Source organism: Diabrotica undecimpunctata, chromosome 1, assembly GCF_040954645.1.
Source record: "Diabrotica undecimpunctata isolate CICGRU chromosome 1, icDiaUnde3, whole genome shotgun sequence".
In the NCBI taxonomy this organism is placed as follows: Eukaryota; Metazoa; Arthropoda; class Insecta; order Coleoptera; family Chrysomelidae; genus Diabrotica; species Diabrotica undecimpunctata.
This window is the reverse complement of record NC_092803.1, coordinates 171,972,204-171,993,134: the sequence shown is the minus strand read 5'-3', so window position 1 is coordinate 171,993,134 and position 20,931 is coordinate 171,972,204. Positions and strand designations below refer to the sequence as shown.

General features: G+C 32.4%; 1 protein-coding gene across 1 annotated transcript in view; it reads left to right on the top strand.

Annotated features, from left to right (window-relative positions):
* Positions 1–20,931, top strand: part of Ser (protein serrate) — a 508,706-nt gene that overhangs the window by 406,819 nt on the left and 80,956 nt on the right. Inside the window, exons 4-5 of the mRNA XM_072520565.1 lie at positions 896–1,150; positions 2,051–2,111. Coding sequence (XP_072376666.1) covers positions 896–1,150; positions 2,051–2,111 — 316 coding nt within the window. The remainder of the gene's footprint in view (positions 1–895; positions 1,151–2,050; positions 2,112–20,931) is intronic.

Genomic DNA, 20,931 nt, shown 5'->3' with positions numbered 1-20,931 from the left:
ATTTCATCCATAATCAGGTTGAACAATAGAGGACTCAGGGAATCTGCCTCTCTTATCCCATTGCCAGCTTCAATAGGGCCAGTTAGTTCTTCCTCTACTTGTAGTAGTTTAATTTTAATACAATAATAATCAATATGATCCTTGAGGTTTCGTTTTAATCCTTTTTTTGTTTCTTGATAAAGTTTATTTCCTAGGATTGTGTATTTTTTATTAGATGCAGTTAAAAGCACTCTTTTGATACGTTATAAAAAGGTGATGCAAATATATGATGAATTCATTATAAAAATTACTCCAGCTCTCATATTTTATTTATTTATTTTTGTGAAAAGATTCCACCGTTTTGCTAAAGTCTAACGCAGTGGAAAGGATTTGAATATGGACCTGCAGGGCACAATCAATTACAAGTAAATCATCTTAACCACTTGCACTCCGCAGCTTGACATAAGATGGTTTATAATATCTAGCTATTGTACCTAACGAGTAAATGCTTTTAATCTCGAATCCTAATTTGTCATCAGTTTTTCAGACAGAATATCCGGGCCACATAAATGTAACAAATCAATGTTTTTTAATTTTTACGTTGATTCAACAAATAAGAACAAAAAAAAACAAGACAACGAAAATATTGTTTTCAAATTATAAATATATTGGCATTTAAAGATGTCTGGAATTGATGTGCCAAGTCTTTATTTTTGTTTAAAACGTATTAGACTCGAATAATGTAATGAATACCTAGTAAATGTCGAATAAGGGAGACACTATGAGAAGGGCTAGAATAAGACAAACTCGGCGTAACTATCGTACTCTGGCTTTATAAATAACCATTAATAATTGTTATTATATATATATATATATATTGTATATTTGAACATTAATAAAGTGTTATTGTTTTCAGCAACCAACAACATCATTGAAGAAGCCACCTACTCCGGTATTATAGACCCCAGTCCGGAATGGCATACTCTTAACCATAGAGGCCCTCGTGCACGACTGACATACAGAGTGCGCGTCATATGTGATACGCATTACTACAATTCCACGTGTACAAAATTTTGCCGACCAAGAAACGATTCTTTCGGTCATTTTATCTGTGATCAGAACGGTGAGAAGCAATGTATAGACGGGTGGAAAGGAGCTACATGCGAGAAAGGTAGGAAGTTATTCTTATTTTATTACTTATAAATGTAGTTTTTTAGTCAAAACACTACTTATTATCTGTACTTGTCTCATATAACGTAATCTTTTTAATGGTCTAGCTGGATACTTTTTAGCGTTGGTCTGTTGAATTTTACAAATTTCTTACCAGTATATATCTATGTTTAATAGGTTTCATCTATTCTATTCAAATAAGTTTTTAATTGCCTTTGAAGCAGGAATTGAAGTGTTTCTTCCTTATATACTGCCAATTACACCGATTATTTTGTATTTTGCTATTGCAGAATTACCTATTGTAGTTTATATTTTTTAAACTACGGTTTCCAAATACTATCATTCTCTTATTTAAATTGTATAAACTTTGCGTTGTGTTTATTCTTCTTTGCCTATTTGACAGTGGTAATAAAATCATTCCCAAAATGAATTTGACTCCGCTTAGACAGAAATTAGTTTTCTTATATTTACTTTTATAAAACCTTAATATTACTTCCATTTTTGGCTTGTTTTTATTATTTGTTTAGATATTTTTTTGTTTTTTTGTCAGTATTTGCTTATATCAGTGATCATGCGTGTGGACATATTATGTGGATATATGATTGACCTGATTTAACGCAAGTGTATCTTGTTACTGAAATTTATATCCTCTATTTTCTGTATTTTATGTCTATTTAGTTTATTTTAATATGGTAGAATACTCAGGTGTTCTGAATTTGGATAAGCTACTCTTAAGACTTTTTGCTCATCTAAATTGTATATAATCTGTTAAAGTTTTTGCTTCTGTTGCTTGAGATATGATTTTACTGAGGACAAAATATTTATCCCATTTTTGCCTTAAAAAAACTAGTAAAAATAATTTTGAATGACTTTTATTTATATTTGTATTGTTTTATTTCAGCTGCTTGCAAACCGGGTTGCCACCCAATTCATGGAAAATGTGAAAATCCTGGGGAATGTTTGTAAGTACATATGATATTTTAAATAAACCTTATATAGTTACTAAGTTACTAAATTATTTTTACTGTCGTATTTGACTAATACATTAGCAATTGCTATTTTGAGATTTAGAGAAGTTAGACAGGGATACGTTTTATAGCCACAAAGAAATTTTCAAAAGCACGCTTAATAATATCAAAAAGGAAGTCACCGTTAATGGAAAACTAATCGAAAGCTTAAGTATGAATGGCGGTGAAATGGAATTACTATAAACGCTAAATAAACGAAATATATGCTAAATACAAAAAGACAACAAAAAATATACACCACATCACAAAAAAATATCAGTACTTGGAAACTTTGATCAATGAAACCAAATAATATTTTCAATATTATTACATGAAGCTGAGACGTAAACATTAAAAAAATGTAATTTAAAAAGAATCGAGGCTTTCGAACTCTGGTTATACCACAGAGTATTAAAAATATCATGGACTGATAGAATTACAAATCCGGCGGGCGTAATTTCGGCCGGTAATCCCTTGGCCTACCTGCATAAATCAAGGGGTACCATTTATGACAGGGGTAATTTCGGCCGAGGGGTTGATGTTTACGATGAGATTAAAATATTGGTAATTACGCTTCATAGTTTCTGTAAAATATTAATTGTGTATTTATTTGGAAATACCTAATCCTGTGTACCTGTCGGAAATACCTTTAATTTACTTATCTCTTTATTCTAATAACTATGTTGTACCTACTTAAGATTATTCCTTTAAATGTATAAAATTCACAAATAACAGGTATAAAATTATTATAGCTAGTCAGTATTATAACTTATCTTGAAGCTACTAGTCGATAGAAAGCATAAAATATATTATTTGTATACGATGGCATCTGTTTCAGTAATTAAGAGTTCACGCGGTTGTGACTTACTAGTTGTAGAAAAGTTTCAGTTTTGTAAACAGGACGTATTAAAAAGTGGTGAAGTACGTTGGAGGTGTATAAAGAAAAATTTAAGATGTTTAGCCAAACTGTACACTGTTGGTGCGGAATACACAGTTACTAGAAGTGAATTAATCCACAACCACGAGTCCGATGAAACTACGTTGGAGAGAAAAATAGTGACGACTTCATGCAAGCGCAAAGCTGAGGAAGACATATCGGAGAAACCTTCAAAAATTATTAAAAGCGTTCTTTCAAATCATTTGCCAGAGAATTTGTCATCGATAGATGTCAGTCTAATAAGAAGAAATTTGTACAACAGCCGCCGTAAGCTCTTACCAGCCCTGCCTAAGGATATTCACGATGTACATTCTGTACTCGATAGTTATGGACCGAAAACCACAACAGGTGAAAATTTTTTGTTTATTAACAGCACAGCTGATAATATCATTGTTTTTTCTTGCCATACAAATATAATAAGTTTATGTAAAATGAAAGATTTTTACATGGATGGCACATTTTCTTATTGTACAAAATATTTTTATCAGTTATTTACCATCCATGGACTGGAAAATGGGCATTATGTTCCTCTTTTGTATTGTCTGTTGCCCAATAAGACCAGTGACACATATATGAGACTTTTTCTGTTGGTAAAATCTAAAATTTTTGAACTTTATAATATTGTTTTTGAACCGAAGGAGGTATTTGTGGATTTTGAAATCGCAATTCATAACGCATTAAAAGTTGTCTTTCCCAAAACCAAACTAAATGGTTGTAGATTCCACTTGCACCAGGCGTGGTATAGGAAAATACAATCATTAGGGTTAACCCAAATGTATAAAGATAAAAACTGCGAGGAAAGCAAATGGCTTACTCATACTTTTGGGCTAACTTATTTAGACCCCTCTGAAGTTGAAGATTGTTTCATATTTGATCTCATGTCATACAAACCGGACCATAAACTTATAGATAAATACGCAGACTATTTATTAGAAAACTACATAGCGCCAGAATCTCATTTTCCACCAAATATATGGGCATATGAAAACCCATCAATTAAAAGAACCACAAATGCCTGCGAATCATTCCATTCGCACTTTAATTCTAGTTTTTATTCAAGTCACCCTTCTATATTTATTTTTATAGAAAAATTAAAAGATTGTCAGATCGATGCATATTTAAAAATAAAAAATTTAAATATTCCAGCAAAAATTAAAGACAAACAAGTAAAAAACAAACTAAAATTTATCGAAAACATGGTAAATATGCTTCGATCTGACAATATTTCTAGAATTAATTTCGTTAAATCTGTATCACATCAAAACGTTTTTTAAAAATTTATAGTTTACTTAATTTATAGAAATAAGTTGATGTAATAATTTTATTGAAATAAAGAAATATTTTAATATAAAGCATTCTGTTATTTTATTTGATTTGCGGCCGAAAATACCTATGAGATAAGGAAGCAACTTAAAACCTCCGGCCGAATTTACCTACCGGCTTTTAGTACCTGCTCTTTTTCCGGCCGAAATTACGTCCGCCCTTACAAATCAAAGAAGTACTGGAGGAGATTGGTAAAAAAACAGAACTAATCACCACTATACAAACAAGAAAACTGTAGTGCCTAGCCCACGTGATGAGAAGACCAAAATATAAAATTTTAAGACGAAGAAAATCGTTATGATTGCCAACCTCCGTAGGGACTCTAAGAAGAACTCCATATATGTAGTTTTTTCTGGGATATGAACGAAAAATCAACCACTTATAAAAAAGTTTTTTTGTGAAAAGAAACGATGCAATACAACCAGCCACTACTCTTAATATTTATGTACTACGCGAAAGCGTATTACTCAGCGGACCAAAACATAATAATTGCTGCACTAGGCGATTGTAGACTAGTATAGTCTACAAACTAGTATAGGCGATTGAAAGTGTAAACATTAATACATCAACATTTAAAAACGTTCAATGTTTATAATGCTGCTAGACTTTATGTTTAAAAATATTGAATGGGAAAACATGGGAAAACATTGATACAGATGTAGTCTGACTATGTCTCAGGACTAGCAACCCCAATTGCGAGTCTTGCGTTTCCATCAAGTAAATCTGTTTAAAACTTTAACATTATATAAATTTTTCAGCAATAATGTAATAACAAATTTAATATCATTTAAAGGGTTTGTACCCACATATTTAGTAGCTTCAATCATGTATACCTGGTAACAGTACTGATGAGGAACTCGTTAGTCCGAAAACGTGGTTGTTTTTTAAATATACATATATACCAGCATTTCTGTGTCTTATTGACCTATAGAAAGCGTTTGGCAGAGTCAGAATCAAAGATGTAATCCATCTTCTGTATAATAGAGAAGTTCCCCTAAATATTATAAAAACTATCGAAACAATCTACCAAAAAAACAGACACAACAGGTCAGAATAGATGGACAATTTACAGAACCTATAGAAATAGGCAGCGGAATAAGACAAGGGGATTTATTGAGCCCCATGCTCTTAAATTTGATCATGAATGAAATCATCAAAAGCGTAAACAAAGGAAGAGGATACACAATGGTAAACAAAGAAATAAAAATACTTTGTTAAGCATACGACGAAATATCGATAGCCCAACATGAAGATAGTCTGCAAAGACTGCTACACAGATTTAACATAAGAGCAAAATAATTTAATATGACAATCTTATCTCAGAAAACCAAAACAATAGTAGTCAGCAAAAAATAAACCAGATGTAAAATATAAAAAATAATGGCATCAGTATTAAACAAATAATAGAAATAAAATACCTGGAAATTACACTGTCTTGGTATGGAGACCTGGACAAAGAAGTGAGAGATCAAGTACAAAAAAAATCGGTTGCCTGTAAAGTCGGTTTTACGGGCGAAAATTTTACGTGACAACGTCTTTTTCTCGGTAGAATATTTATTGATATGAATATTATTAAATTGCACAATAGGAACAAGGAATTGAATGAAAATAAGAATTGCACAAATTTTAACTATAGAAATATATTTTGTTTACTAAAACATTGTACATGTAAACTTAAACTTAACTAATTTCTATTTGAGTGATTTTGTTGAGGATAGGACGACGATTCAACGCGCCTAATTCTCTAGTGCTACGCGCGCAGCGGACCGATCATGTTTGAGTGGGAGAGAGACGCAAGGCATTCGCCGGTCCGGCGGGCCTCTCTCTCGTTCGGTGACTCACCGTAACAGACGTGAGCGGGCGTTACACTTTTTCATGAATGACTCCGAGCCACAACCTAATTTAAGACGTTGTCACGTCAAAAGCAAATAGACTCGCAGGATGACTTAATAACACTATATGACGAAATAGACACATAAACACTGAGATGAAGTTAAGAATTTATAAAGCCAGTATAAGACCAATAATGACATATGCCGCAGAAACAAGACCCGACACAGCTACAACGCAAAGGTTACTTGAAACTGCAGAGATGAGAGTACTGAGAAGAATTACTGAGAGATCAAAAGAGAAGTGAAGATTTCAGAAGAAAATGTAACGTAAAGTGTATAAATGAATGGACACAAAATAGAAAAAAGAATGGAATAACCACATAACCAGAATGGAGGAGACCCGTGTTGTCAAAATAGCAAGAGATAAGTCACTTCCATAGAGGTATTAATCCACTAATGAACAAGCAGAATTGCTTATAAAGAGGAAGAAGAAGCCCTTTTATAAACGATTTTTTAAATAAAATATTTGCAATTGATGGTATACAGCAGACTACAAAAAAGTTAAAAAAAAGTTCTTGTGAAAGTAGAAAATGTTAAAGTAGTCTTATGTACAGCTATAGACGCAAGATAGCAAAGAGACAGAGAGAGACTGGTTAGTTGTATTAAAAAAGTTCTGCCTGAAGAACAAATGAAATTATGGTAAAATAAAAACTTTGTTGATGTATGGCCTTGGTAGAAATTATGACAGTTATCCTAATTTTACACCATTCTCATGATATAAGTATCGTACGTACTAGCAAATTGATCGAAAGTGGTTTGTGATACGTAAGGTTAATCATCATTTTTATCTTCTATTAATGCAGCTTTCCTTGTGCAATTGGTCGCTTCGAAACAGACAAGCTATTAGTGTATCTATTCATTATTTTAACGTTTAACGGTATATAGTTTTACCAAATATAGCATTTAGAAGGCCAATTATGTTAATTATATAACGTTCAATTAGGTCTAAACAAACATATATTAGTCGGTGAGTACATGTGGAGTAAAAATATATAAAGGAACATTATTTAAATTATAGTTAATTAAACAGGTAGTTAGCGAATAATTATAGAGATTATATTGTATTCAAAAGAGAAATAATTTAATTTTCTGAGCTAATGAATCAAATGATCGCAAAGAAATATTTACCGTAGATCAACACAAGGTTTTACGAGATAGGTTCACAGTGGATTATATTTTTTACGTGATTGTGAATAGAAATTTTCCTGTTACATCACAAGTACTTAAAACCTGTACACAATATGAAAAAAAAACTATATAATATAACATAACAACAAAGGAGAAAAGATAACGATATTAAACTATCTTTTGCCATGATCATTGTTCCCTTTATTAATCCCTATGTGGGATTACCCCCCTTACATTTCTCCATAAGCTGTTATCTTGTGCCCTTATTGTGGCATCAATTCAGTTCGATCACCTATTTAAACGCTCATTCGTCAACATGGATTTGTTATTCTTTCTTAACTGCTCATCATATACTATAAATACTTTATTTTTATGTTTTTCATATGTCAGTCATTCGGATCGTGTCATCAGTCTTTTCATGACTGAATTTAATTGTGCAGGATGGTGATGTAAATCGGCATGTAGATATCTGTCGGTATGTGTGGGTTTTCGGTATATTGTGTGTTCCATGTGCCCGTCTTCTTTATTATTAACACATCTAAAAATGGTAGTTGTTCGTTTTCTTCCAGTTCTATGTAGTCTTTAAGAAGTCTATTAGACTCTTGAGTCGGCGAGTGGCCAGGCAGTTTTGACATTCTGTGAGAATGTGCTTGACGGTGATAGAAATATCATTGCAGTAGGAGCATAACTGTTGGTCTATGGAGGACATAAGATGTCCGTGTGTCAAGCGTGTGTGTCCTATCCTCAATTTTCGTATTGCTATCTTCTCTTTTCTGTTCAGGAATGCTAGAGATAATTAGCTGTAAACATTAGGTTGTATTTGTCTGAGCTTTGTGTCTTTGGTGATCCAAAGTTCCTGTCACTTGCCTTGGATATTTCTTTTGAATTTTGATTTTATATTTTCTTGTCACAAGTGGATTGTTGATTCTTTTGAAATGTCCCAAATCCGTTATTTTAATCCTTTTAAATTATTTTTTCACGTTAGGCACTGCCTGCGCCACGCTATCTGCTATTCTTTCTTTTCTCCGAAAGGTGTAGCCATTTACTAACTGGTTAATTCTAAAGCTTTGGAGCAATTACTAATTTTTAACAAGTGTATGTTCTTCCCATTGCAAAGCTTCACTTTGTAGCTTACATAAAAATTGTCTTATATTGCTTTTAAATTTATCTTCATTCTAAATTATGTCTGACCAACTCAAACGTTTTAATGTCTATATAGCAAATCTAGATATTATCAAAACTCGTATAATTTTCGTCTAACCTTAATTTTGAAGAAAGCTGTGGGCGTTTCGAGAAGAAAAAACAACAGAAGTTATACGCTTTAATTTACTATATCGTTGGCTGCGAAGTATTTACCGTCCAAATTATAATCTCTGTTATAATATCCTCGAGCTAAATATATGTATCATGGTGCTTATTCTTTAATTCCTTCTGTTAATTTAGATTTGGATCTACATATTCGAGATTAAACAAAATTAATTTTCGGCATTTTAATTTACAATGATACCGAACAGGTGAACGGTTGTTATCTTGGGGGTGGAATCTACATTGGAAGAATATCAACGTCTTCATATGCTAGGGGTTGGATATAAAAGGATGTCTTTAAATTATAGTAACCATAAACTCATAAATAACTTAAATTATTTATATTTTATTTTTTTTGTTTTTAATTCTCCTTCAGTATTCATATCTGTTACACAATTAGGTAAATTAATAAAAAAGTGCAGTTAAAATAACAAATTACTTTCTTTGTACTAATTCTTGTGCGGATTGTCATACATTTTCTAGGCAGGGATGATTTATTAGCGCAAGCATAAAAAATACTGACCAAACTTACAAAATATAATTAAAGATAACGCACAGTAACCTAATAGTTTCTTGACAGACGATCTAAAAGATATAAATGCTTAAAAAGCTTTTCGTGTTGAGGTTTTTACTCAGAAAATAATTTCAGCATAAATAATATGGTCTTCTGGGATTTATAAATATGCTTTTTTCTTCTCGTTGTTTCATCAACAAAACTACAGTTAATGGCATCTAGCTACCGAGCCTATATCATGTTTGTTGCTTTCTGCACATATGATGATCTCTACATAACATATGAGGACATCAGAGAGAGGGTATGAATATATACGTTCAATTATATCCACAAATTTAAGTATGACGTGACAAACGATTGGAAAACCAATATTTATTAATAGCCGAGATTAAGTTTACAAAAGGTACACAAGCGAGAATAATACAAAAGATTAAAATATGCGTCACATGAAACAATAGATTGGCCATGGCAGGTCGTCAATAAATTGACCATTAGGTATACAAGAAAATACAAATCAAGCGATTGTGTAGCTGCTTAGAATTGGAGGTGTGAAAAACACATTAATAAGCAAAAAAGTTTGAGAATTCGGTAAATGGTTACGCATTATAAGAATATCTCCACACAAAATGCAATCGGAGAGAAAAGATATGATTTTATGTTATATATAAGTATTAATAAATGCAATTCAAAGGTGAAATGTACGCACTAAAAGTAATATTAATACAGCCAAATAAGCCGTTCATTAATAATGAATTAATAAAATTATTAACACAAACAAAACAGTAATAATTAGCGATACAATAAAAAATCTTTAAGCAAACGTAAAATGTTCTTCAGGGTCAAAAAAGTTCTCAATCCGCGGCACAATGTGAAATTCACAGATTCAGATTAACAAAATAAATTCGCAACAAACGTATCTACAAAGTGAATAGTACTTGATATACAACAGCAACAATGTAAGTTTACAACTCACTACAGTTTTTACTCAAATCTTGAATCACCACGTGGTAGTGCGGAGGATAGAGCCTGCTACCGCGTACCAAAGAGACGTCTGTCTTGCAGCAGCCCAGGATCAAAAGTAAGTTGAGATTTTAAAATTTATCTAATAACTAATGGTGAACTCTGCCAATTTGATTCGTAATTAATTATTATTTACATAAAGTTGCGAAACTGCAACAATGTTATCAGTGAATCCACGGGTGTTTATTTCGTTATTTCTGATTTACACCTGACCTATATATCCATAAAAAAATGTTTATTAACAATTATTGGGACGTACCGTTGGGACTCAGAATTTCCCTATTCATTATGTCCAGTATTGAGTAGAAACGTCAAAATCATAGTCTCAGACCGGCACTGGGGAAATAGGAAGTAATAATTATTTGAAAATTTTTATTTATGATATCCACATACCAAATTGACTAAATAATGAGGTATTACACAATGTGTATTTCTAACAACACATTAGGATTTTTAAAATCATATTTTATACTAGATTTCGAAATTTATAATCTAGAAAAATATAGAAATGACATAAAAGAAAATAGTTCTTACAGTCGTATAATTCTCTGTATTACCTTTATTTGCATTTATTATGATTTTTATTCTTGCTTTCCTTCTTCGTTTTATTACCGATTATTAAACAACGCTATTACACAATGTAAAATCTCTCCTTTGCTTTTTTAAAAGCCTTCTTTATATAATATTAACATTCATATAAAATACGTAATATCATTAATACGAGTCGCCACTGATTAAAACCGAAATCATACAAACGATTTCACTTTTACGTATCGTAATAAAGGTAAAAATCAAAACGTAATCTGTAGGTTATAAAAAAACAATGAATTCTGCTTGCAATATAATGTCTACAACCTCCAATAACGAATAAACGACAAAACAGTCACTGACTATTTAAAATAACGACCCAATAAATCCCAGATTTATATCGAATCCTTTTAGGTAACACTTGCGTTGTAAACTTGTACGCCTATGTCACAACATGTCTTGCATTAGACCATATTGATCGCGAGTTTGTAGAGTACAGATTAAATTATAACAATCGATCGATGGATCGCGCTCGACATAAAGAAGACACGTCAATTACCGCAAAAGTAAATCAGATTTTGATTAGGAATTTGATCTGAAATACGTGAGAAAGTGTCTCTAATCTTTGCGGAAATGTTTCCTTAATCTACCTTAAAATCAAGTTTATGGTACAAGTTTTGCTGTTTTCTTGTGCAGCTTTGGAATTGTTCTACCTCGTTAGGATATTTTACTCTTTCGAGATCGAAAAAAGGTATTACAGATATACTTTAAACCAAATATAGCAAGTTAAATAATTTGTTTGACGTAAACGGATCTGTCACGTTAATCAATCTTGGAGCAAAACAATAAAACAACTGTTTTATTGTTTTGTTTCTCGATTAAAATTTTTTGATCGTGAGATGAAAATACTCGAAAAAAAAATGTCAAAATTTGTTAGGTTTAGATTAAATCTCGCTCAACAGCTTTTCTTTAAGTTTCTTCCTAAAATCTTTCAATTTATTCATTTCGTATTTGAAAATTTGTTTACTATTTGTATTTCATTTGGTTTATTCAAAAACATAAAGTAAATGAAATATGACGATAAGATGACACCATTAACATATAAGTGCAGCGACTACTAAACTAAACAAAGAACTAAAAAAATAAAATATGCATCTCGTCGATATAATGAAAAGTATTACCAAATGTCAGACATAATAACAAAGCTTTACGATTCGCGACTGGATCGAGCTATAAATACAACTACCGATTATAGTTGTAAAAAGGTTGAGGTAGGGCAGTACGATCATGTAAACAGTAATTAAATTGTCATGAAAGATGGTAGACATATATTAATCGATACGTTTTAGAAAACAAACAAGTAATGAGCTATTTAGCGAAACGAGAGTTAATTAAAATATCGCATTCATTAAGGAAGATTTAGTGGTTCATTATACAAAGAATAGCAGCAATCTGAAAAGAAACTACTACAAGAATTCTGCGTTAAAAAGAAGGAAATTTATTGGTCTGATTTAGTGTAAAACACCGCTATTAGATTTTATGAACAAATAAATTTAATAATTAGAAAATAGCTGACAAACCCCGAATACAAAAATAAAATCAAGTTGAAAAAAAATTATTTTGAGCAAGCCATGAATTTGATATTTAAATACCGTAGGTCGGTAATTGGTCATAGATTAAATGTCACATTATCAGGATTTGGTTGCAGATTATAAAATAAAATACACATTTTTTATTAAATTGTCGATTTATTAGACAAGTCTAACTATTTTTCAGAAACTAACCATATTATTATTTTCTTAATATGTTTATTAAAAATAATTATGGGCTAAATATATAAACTCAAAAAAAGTTCAACGTAATTGTGGTTTTCAAGAAATATATGAATTAAGAAATTGTTAACCTTCTAAATTTACCAATTATTGCTTTGCGGTAACAAATTTGACAGCTGACTTACTTCCCTTCGATCTTGCAGGCAAAAATGCATTTCACGAAGAAAAAATCTGCCAACAAAAAAATGGTTCCGCATTTTAATGATTAAACAAGCAATTTCATAAGGACACAAAAAGAATCAACATAATACCAAAAACCATCCAGAAATTCTCACAAGAAGGGAGCTAAAGGTAACAACAATACCATATGTATCAGAAAAATTAAAAAAGGTAGGAAATAAATACATCACAATAACATTTTAAACAATCAACACACCAAGGATCTATTCTGTCCAAAACCAAACCTCACAACACACAGGAGACATCAAAGAACTACATTTTTAAAATACTTTGTGAATGCAACACTTTTTATCAGGGAGAAACCACAAGACTGAACACAGAGTACAGTGGAAAGATGCATCAAGGATCATGAAAGAAACAGCTGGCAAAATGAGGAAATTCAAAAATCTTACTAAATGAAGAAAAGTGTAGCAACAGATGGAGCAGGTTTTGGTTACCAATATTAACAGAAAAAGTCAACAATAAGTATATATCAATATACCAAGATGTAACCTTTTTTATTTTGATGTAGCTAGAAAAGCACCAATTGATATAATGCGAACGGCAGCTATATGATTGGTGGAGAGCGACTCGTGGGTTGAAACTAGCGTTTGAACTTGGTATTTGGTTTAACAGAACAAATTATCACAGATAAGAAACAAAATTAAATTTGGGCACTGTGCTTATCAAAAGGCAATGACTCTAGTAAAATAAAGTAAAAGTGTAACATTGTTTTATTACTCTGGTAGAAGTTAATAGAAATTTTACTGGTAGACAAAGATATGGCCTTGAATTTGCCAAAGATCCAGCAGCTCTCAAGCTTTAGGTAACGAAGAGGTGTAACATAATATAGCTTATCGTTGCTGATGGTCCGTCTCTTGAAAAATCAAACACTGACTCTACGCTTAAAACAAATCTCGGAAGATTTATTGTATTAATTAAGAATAAATCTGTATTTAGCTCTGAGATTGATATGATATTGTTACGACTATATATTTCTGAATATAAATACTTGTAGCAAAATTACTGCAGTTAGAACAAAATTAAACAAACTGCCAGGGAAAACGACCCAACCAGAAGTGACTCTTTTCTCTTCAGAAAGTTACCAGTTCGAATACAAGATCAAACTTTCTAATCCATTAATTTAAAAAAAGGTACTAAGATTTATGGAAGAAAGTTGTGTATGTCTAATCGAGCGTTACCTCCCGTAGCTTAGAGGATAAAATAATCTATAGTCCTTATCCCGGGAAATAAAGCACGTTGCGCTTTCAAAATTATTGAAAGGGCAGTTTGAAAATTGCAAAGCGACATGGACACTCGGTAGCGCCGTATATTGAAGAATAAAATAAAAATTCAAAAAAATAAAAATTAAAAATCTTACATCAACATTAATGAGTTAATAGAGACACATCATCTACAATTAACTACATAAACAAAGAAAGATCAGAATTTCACATATAAACTGAAAGAAAATTGAATTAGGATGTAGATTAAATAATAATATTCTTCTTTTTGTAGTTCCTTCTCCTATCGGAGTTTGGCTATCATCACAGCTATCCGTATCTTATTGGCGGCTGCTCTGAAAAGATCTACTGAGCTGCAACTATACTCTCTTAGGTTTCTTAGCCAGGAAATTCTTCGTCTTCCTATGGATCTTTTACCCTTATATAGCACCACATCTCAAATGATTCCAACTTCTTTATATTATCCACTTTTAGCTCCAGAGGAACGTCTCGATTAACACACATTGTTTTGATTTTTATAGATGCTTGTCTTGCAATTTCAATGCGTGTCCTTATTTCTCTACCATGGTCATTGTTTTCATTTACCCAGGTTCCCAGATATTTGTAGTTATTCACTCTTTCTACTTGTTTTCCCTCGATATCTAGTCTTCTTACTGTATGTTGCTTAGAAATAATCATACACTTGGTTTCCTTAACGTTCATTTGTAATCAATATTTTATACTGACTTAATGTAATCTATTTACTAAGCGTTGCAGTGCTTCTAGAGTATTCTAGACTATCTGCAAAAACAGCGCTGTCCTCTGCGAATCTTATGTTGTTCAATATTTTTCTGTTTATTGATATACCCTGTTTCTCTGATATTGCTTTCTTAAAAATAGCTTCGCTGTACAGATTGAATAACAATGGGGAGAGCACGCAACCCTGTCTAACACCCCTTTTGATTTCTATAGTTTCTGTATCGACATTTTCGATTCTAACCTTTGCTTTTTGATTCCAGTACAGATTGACAATAACCCGTATATCTCGACTATCCACATTCTTTTCTTTTAACAGTTTTACGAGTTTCTGATGTCGTACTCTATCAAAAGCCTTTTAATAATCTATAAGCAGACATAGAGATCCTGTTTCATATCTAGTGTTCTTTGCGCGAAATCGTTAAAAGCGCACAGGGCCTCTCTCGTTCCTAGTTCTTTTATTTTTTTATGCATAAAAAAGCTGTCGTATTTTCTGTCATACTCTTCTATTTCTATGCAGTGATCTGTTAACCACTTTTCTTGGTCTTTTTTATCTCTATTTTAATTCTACTTTGTAGTTCTTGATATTTTGGCTTATTTCTCCCTTTGGCTTTTCTCCTCTCTTTCATTAATGCTAGAATTTCTGAAGTCATCCATTTCTGTTTATCCTTGTTGTCATCCTTTAGTAATGCCTTCTGAATATTGCTCCACTTTTCAGTGACATCTTCTGATGTTAAGATTTCTTCTCCTACTTCTGTTAGATTTGAGTTGACTTAATGGATCACTTTTTGATGTATTTCTATTCTTCTTAATTTTGTATAATCAAACGTTGGTTGATTTTTAGGTATTACAATATTTTTGAGTTTCACGTGCATTCTAAAAGTAGCTATCAGCGGGTTATGATCTGAGTTGACATCTGCCCCGGGGTATGCTTTTACTGCTTTAATTGTATAAATATAATCTTCTGTCGGGTAGTTGGAACATTGTGTTTATTATTGCAAAATGTTCATTTTGACAAAAATCCACAAGTCTATTCCACAAGTTTTGACATAAATATTAATATACATTTTTATAAATATAAAGCTTTCAAATATTTGCGGTTTATTCAAACAAATTGATTATTAAAAATATATTCGGTGCTTTATTATTGTTTCATAACCGCTGGTCTCCATATAATTTGATCCCATTTCTTTTAAGATTGCTGTTATAAACCTAATCACGAAAAATTTAATTATCTTCGTGAGAGACATAGGCCTCTATGAAATGTTGCCCTGGAAGCCATTTTTAATTTATTGCCAACGTTTGCTACATGCGGAGATGAAATACCCGATTAGAATTTCAAATACTTTGTGAGAATTGGGCATGGTAGATATTTAGACACAGAATGCAGAATAATAATGACGAATTGCGACGTATTATGTGATAGAGGAGGACGAGTTATGTCTAAGACAAAAAAACGCTTTTTTTATTGGTATATAACGATCAATATTTAAACAACTCAGGGAATTTGATAAAACAATAGATCAAGAATACTTTCTTGGACAAAAAGGTTTACCAATTTGGTCAACAATGAAAAAGGCATGGAATGATTAGAACAATTAAAAAATTTTAAAACAAAGCAATGAAACAACAGTGAACTATGCTGAAACTGTAAAGTAAACTATATAAATCTGGTATAAAACACAGTATGATGTCTGACACGAATGCACGTTGTAGAAAGATGAGTGAGTGGAATAACAAAACAGAAAACGTTTAAAAATCAATATCCTAAAACTCTAGATATCAAACCGATATAAGTAATCACTTACTGCACAATAAATGGTATCATACCTATATTTCCTTATTTTTGTTTATTTCTGGGCATACCATTATAGGTTATTTTCCTTTAAAAACTTTTTGAAGCTAAGCTGCTATACTGGCGTTGTATTTCTTTTTTCTCTATAGTAAAATGCTGAGAAGAGCGTCACGAAACTAGTGCCACGAGGAAAAGGCGTCACGTGTAGCGCCACAAAATAGCGATTCTTCACGTCGATTCATACCTCTCTATCATTCGTTTTTATAGTCATCATATATTTATTCCAAGTAGGTTTAAATTAAAAACTGCATGTAACTAACAAAGTGGAGACACTAAATAAGAAATAAAAAATTAAAAGAATATCTATGAATGAAAGATTTTAAGCTTCACACTAGTCTACTGTACTGCCTACTGGATCTTCTTTTTTTTAATTATTATTCTGTTCCTTTATTTTATTGTTTTTATTCTTTGTTTTTCTATTTCATCAGTTATATTAAGCTATATTCTTATAACTGCATTATGCTTTTATTTTTTATATTATGTTTCATCTTGTACGAGAGTGGATTGATATAAACCTAGCCTTTGATAGAAAAAACAAGTTTTTTAGAATTAAATCGATTTATTTCTCAACATAGTCCCCTTTTACACTTAGTAAGACGATGTTCCAATTTTTTTATTCCATCCGAATGGTACTTTTGCTCGAGCTCTTCAAAATAGGCCGAAGTTTCAGCGACGACTTCATCATTTGTTGCGAAACGGCGTCCTTCGAGCAATTTTTTTAGGTTTGGAAACAGGAAAAAATCGCTGGCGGCTAGATCTGGGGAATACGGTAGGTGTTCAACCAATTCATAGCCCAATTTGTGTAATTTTTCCATGGAGACTACCGATCGGTTAGCCGGTGCATTGTCTTGGTGAAAGAGCACTTTTTTGCGTTCCAAACCGGGGCGTTTTCGACACAATTCGGCATCGAATCGATCCAAGTGCTGCGTAGTACTCACCATTGATTGTTTTTCCTTTTTCCAAGTAGTCGATGATGTGGATGATGCCCTTCGCATCCCAGAAAACAGTCGCCATCACTTTGCCGGCCGAATGTGCACTCTTTGCCTTCTTCGGCGACCCTTCGCCGCGTTTGCGTCACTGTTTCGACTGTTCTTTAGTTTCCGGTGTGTAATAATGCACCCAGGTTTCATCAACGGTGATAAACTGGCGAAAAAATCCTTTGGATCGCGCCGTATCATCGACAAAAGCGTCTCTGAAGTGGTCACACGTTTTTGCATTTGATCGATTGTCAACAAACGCGGCACCCATCGCGCGGAAATGTTTAGGACCTATATTAACTCGCGGAGCTTAATTCGACGATCTGCCATAATCATGTCATGGACTTTGTTGATCATTTCCGGCGTGGTGACTTCATTTGGCCTCCCGGGACGCTCATCATTAAAAACACTCGTACGACCACGAACAAATTCAGCTTTCCAAAATTTTACTATTGCTAACGAAGGTGCAACCTCACCATAAACCTCGTCTAGGTCGGCTTTGATTTGCACATTCGTTTTACCCTTTTTGTGGAGGAACTTAATCACCGAACGATACTCGACTTTTTCCATTTCTCCGAAAACACAAAATTTGCTTGCTTTTGACGGCTGTAAAAATCAAACTAATTGTTTTTAAAACTTAAAATTTTGACAGACTCCATGTCATAAATGGCAAATGTCAACACCGAAACCAATTCGGTATCAAATAGCGCCATCTATCAAAGGCTAGTTTAATATCAATATATCCTCGTATAATCTTAGTTATTTCTTTACAATTTTTGTCTTAATTGGTATTGGTTTTATACACGCCTTATTTTAACTTTTCTGCATTTTTCATAACAGTTAAATTTGTATTTCTGGTTTCACATTCTTTTACTTAGTCTTAAATAATTACCTAATTCAAATAACATGAAATTTCGCTTTAATGTAACTGTCCATCTCTACAAAGGAAGCATAAATTCTGCCGGGGTCTCATTTTCTAAATTTTATACAATAATCACTTGCGAAAATGCCTCAATAATTATCGAAAATTATCCGTTGCAACACCGAAGCCTGAGCAATGTAGAATATTTTGAAATTCAAAATTTTGCAAATAATGTGTATGTGATCATAATTCCTGCCAATTATTTAAAGATTATTTAAGCTATTTACATAGAAGATTTATCAGATTGCAATAGGATAGTGAATTAAAAAGATTGTTTATGCAAAATATCCACGTATTTGCAAATATTTTCTTATGATGATATATATATATATATATATATATATATATATATATATATATATATATATATATATATATTCTTTATTTTCACCTATGTAACCAGGTCTTCTGGCCAAGTCCTCTTCAGTCTTCGTTCCTCTATTGGTGGCTGATATAATTCACTGATAATTTTGCTGTGGTGCATTGAATTAAGAATTTTGGCCTTGTTGGCGTGAAGTGGTATGATATCTTTTACGGTTGGTACTCCTAGGCCATTGTGGATGTTTGCATTGCTCACATACCAAAGGCGTTTGCTATCATACGCAATGTTTTTGATTGGAAGGACTGCAAAATTTTTGTATTTCAAGGCTTGCTACAGCCCCAGAGTTCTACGCTGTAATATAGCAGTATTTTGTTCTCCGATGACAGTTGTGACTTTCTGCCTAATAACCAATTCATTTGTTTTAGTTTTATATTGAGCTGAGTTTTTTTGGCGTTAATGTGTTGTTTCCAGGTGAGTTTTCGGTCCAAATGCAACCCAAGATATTTTACAACGTCTCTAGCAGGAATGGGGGCACTGTTAATACTAACTTGTGGACAAGTGCGTGTTCTTGTAGTTAAAGTGGTTTGAGCTGATTTTTCGTTATTGACTTTAATTTTCCATTTTGTCAACCAATTCTCAAAGTGGTTTGAACTGATTTTTCGTTATTGACTTTAATTTTCCATTTTGTCAACCAATTCTCTAATGTATGCAAGTAATTTTGCAGCTTTTCAGATGCTATGTCTGGGTCTTCGTTTAAAACTAAAACGGCTGTATTATCGGCAAAAGTCGCCACTGTGACGTTATCGGTAATATGTATGTCAGCAGTAAAGATTAGATATATGAAGAGGCCGAGGACACTTCCCTGCGGGACTCCGGAATTCGATTGAGTGAGGTTGAGAAATCATTATTGATTTTTACTTGGAACGAACATTCGTTAATATAGGACTTCAAGTTAAGGTACATATCAGTAGACAGTAAAGATTTTAATTTATATAGCAAACCGTTGTGCCAGAATTTATCAAAAGCTTGCTGAATATCGAGAAATAATGAGACACACATAATTTTTCTTTCAAACTTTTCTTGATTTTATTTACCATTCTATGACACTGTTGGATTGTTGAATATTTTTGATGGAAACCAAACTGATGTTCAGGTATTATGTTCTCTAGTGGTACAGTTTCGCTCATTCTATTTAGCAGAAGTCTTTCAAGTCATGGGAAAAAGGTTTTGTAGGTAATTTACCTAGCTTTCCAATCATTATAATATGAACATATTTCCACTGAATTGGAAAATGGCTTAATTGCAGCATTCTATTATAGATAATAGTAAGCATGAGAACTGCTTTCTTGGGTAGATGTTTTAGGATTCTTCCATCGATTAAATCGTATCCTGGGGCTTTGTGAGAGTTGGTACTCATTATTATTCTGCGAACCTCGAATAGGGAGAATGATTTCATTTTAGGAGATAGTTTACTACATTATCATTTATGCTTTGACATAAATTTGAAGTAAATATATTTGCTAAATATTGTGCAAATACATTAGCTTTTTCATTGTCGGAATTGGTAGTGTCGGTTTCTTGAATTTTTTAGTTGATCTCCATATAGAGTGGTCATCTGGAGAGAGATTGTTAAAATAAAAATTGAAGGTGTTATTGCGAGCTTGATTTAGCACTGACCGTTAGCTGGTGTGTTAGTCTATCCAGCTGTGTCTTATCGAATAGATTTCGGGATCTTTGCCATTTTAGGCGCGCTTTCCTTTTTTCGGTTAGAATTTGTTTGATTTGTAATGGCACATTGTTGTCTTCAGGATTACCCTTTTTAATTATAGGAGTAGATTCACAAGCAGCGTTTTGTATTACAGCCGTTAGTTTTTGTACTGCAAATTCCAGCTCATCGGATTCTTTTATTCGGTGATCTAACGTTATATTCTGGTTAATGGTGTTTTCAAATTGTTCCCAGTTTTTTTGTTAGTCTTAATGGCTATTGATTGTATATTATAGTTGTGTCTAATGTTATTATTATGGCTCTATGGTCCGATCTTAGGCCAAAACTGGACACTACTTTTGAATGCGTATTAGGTA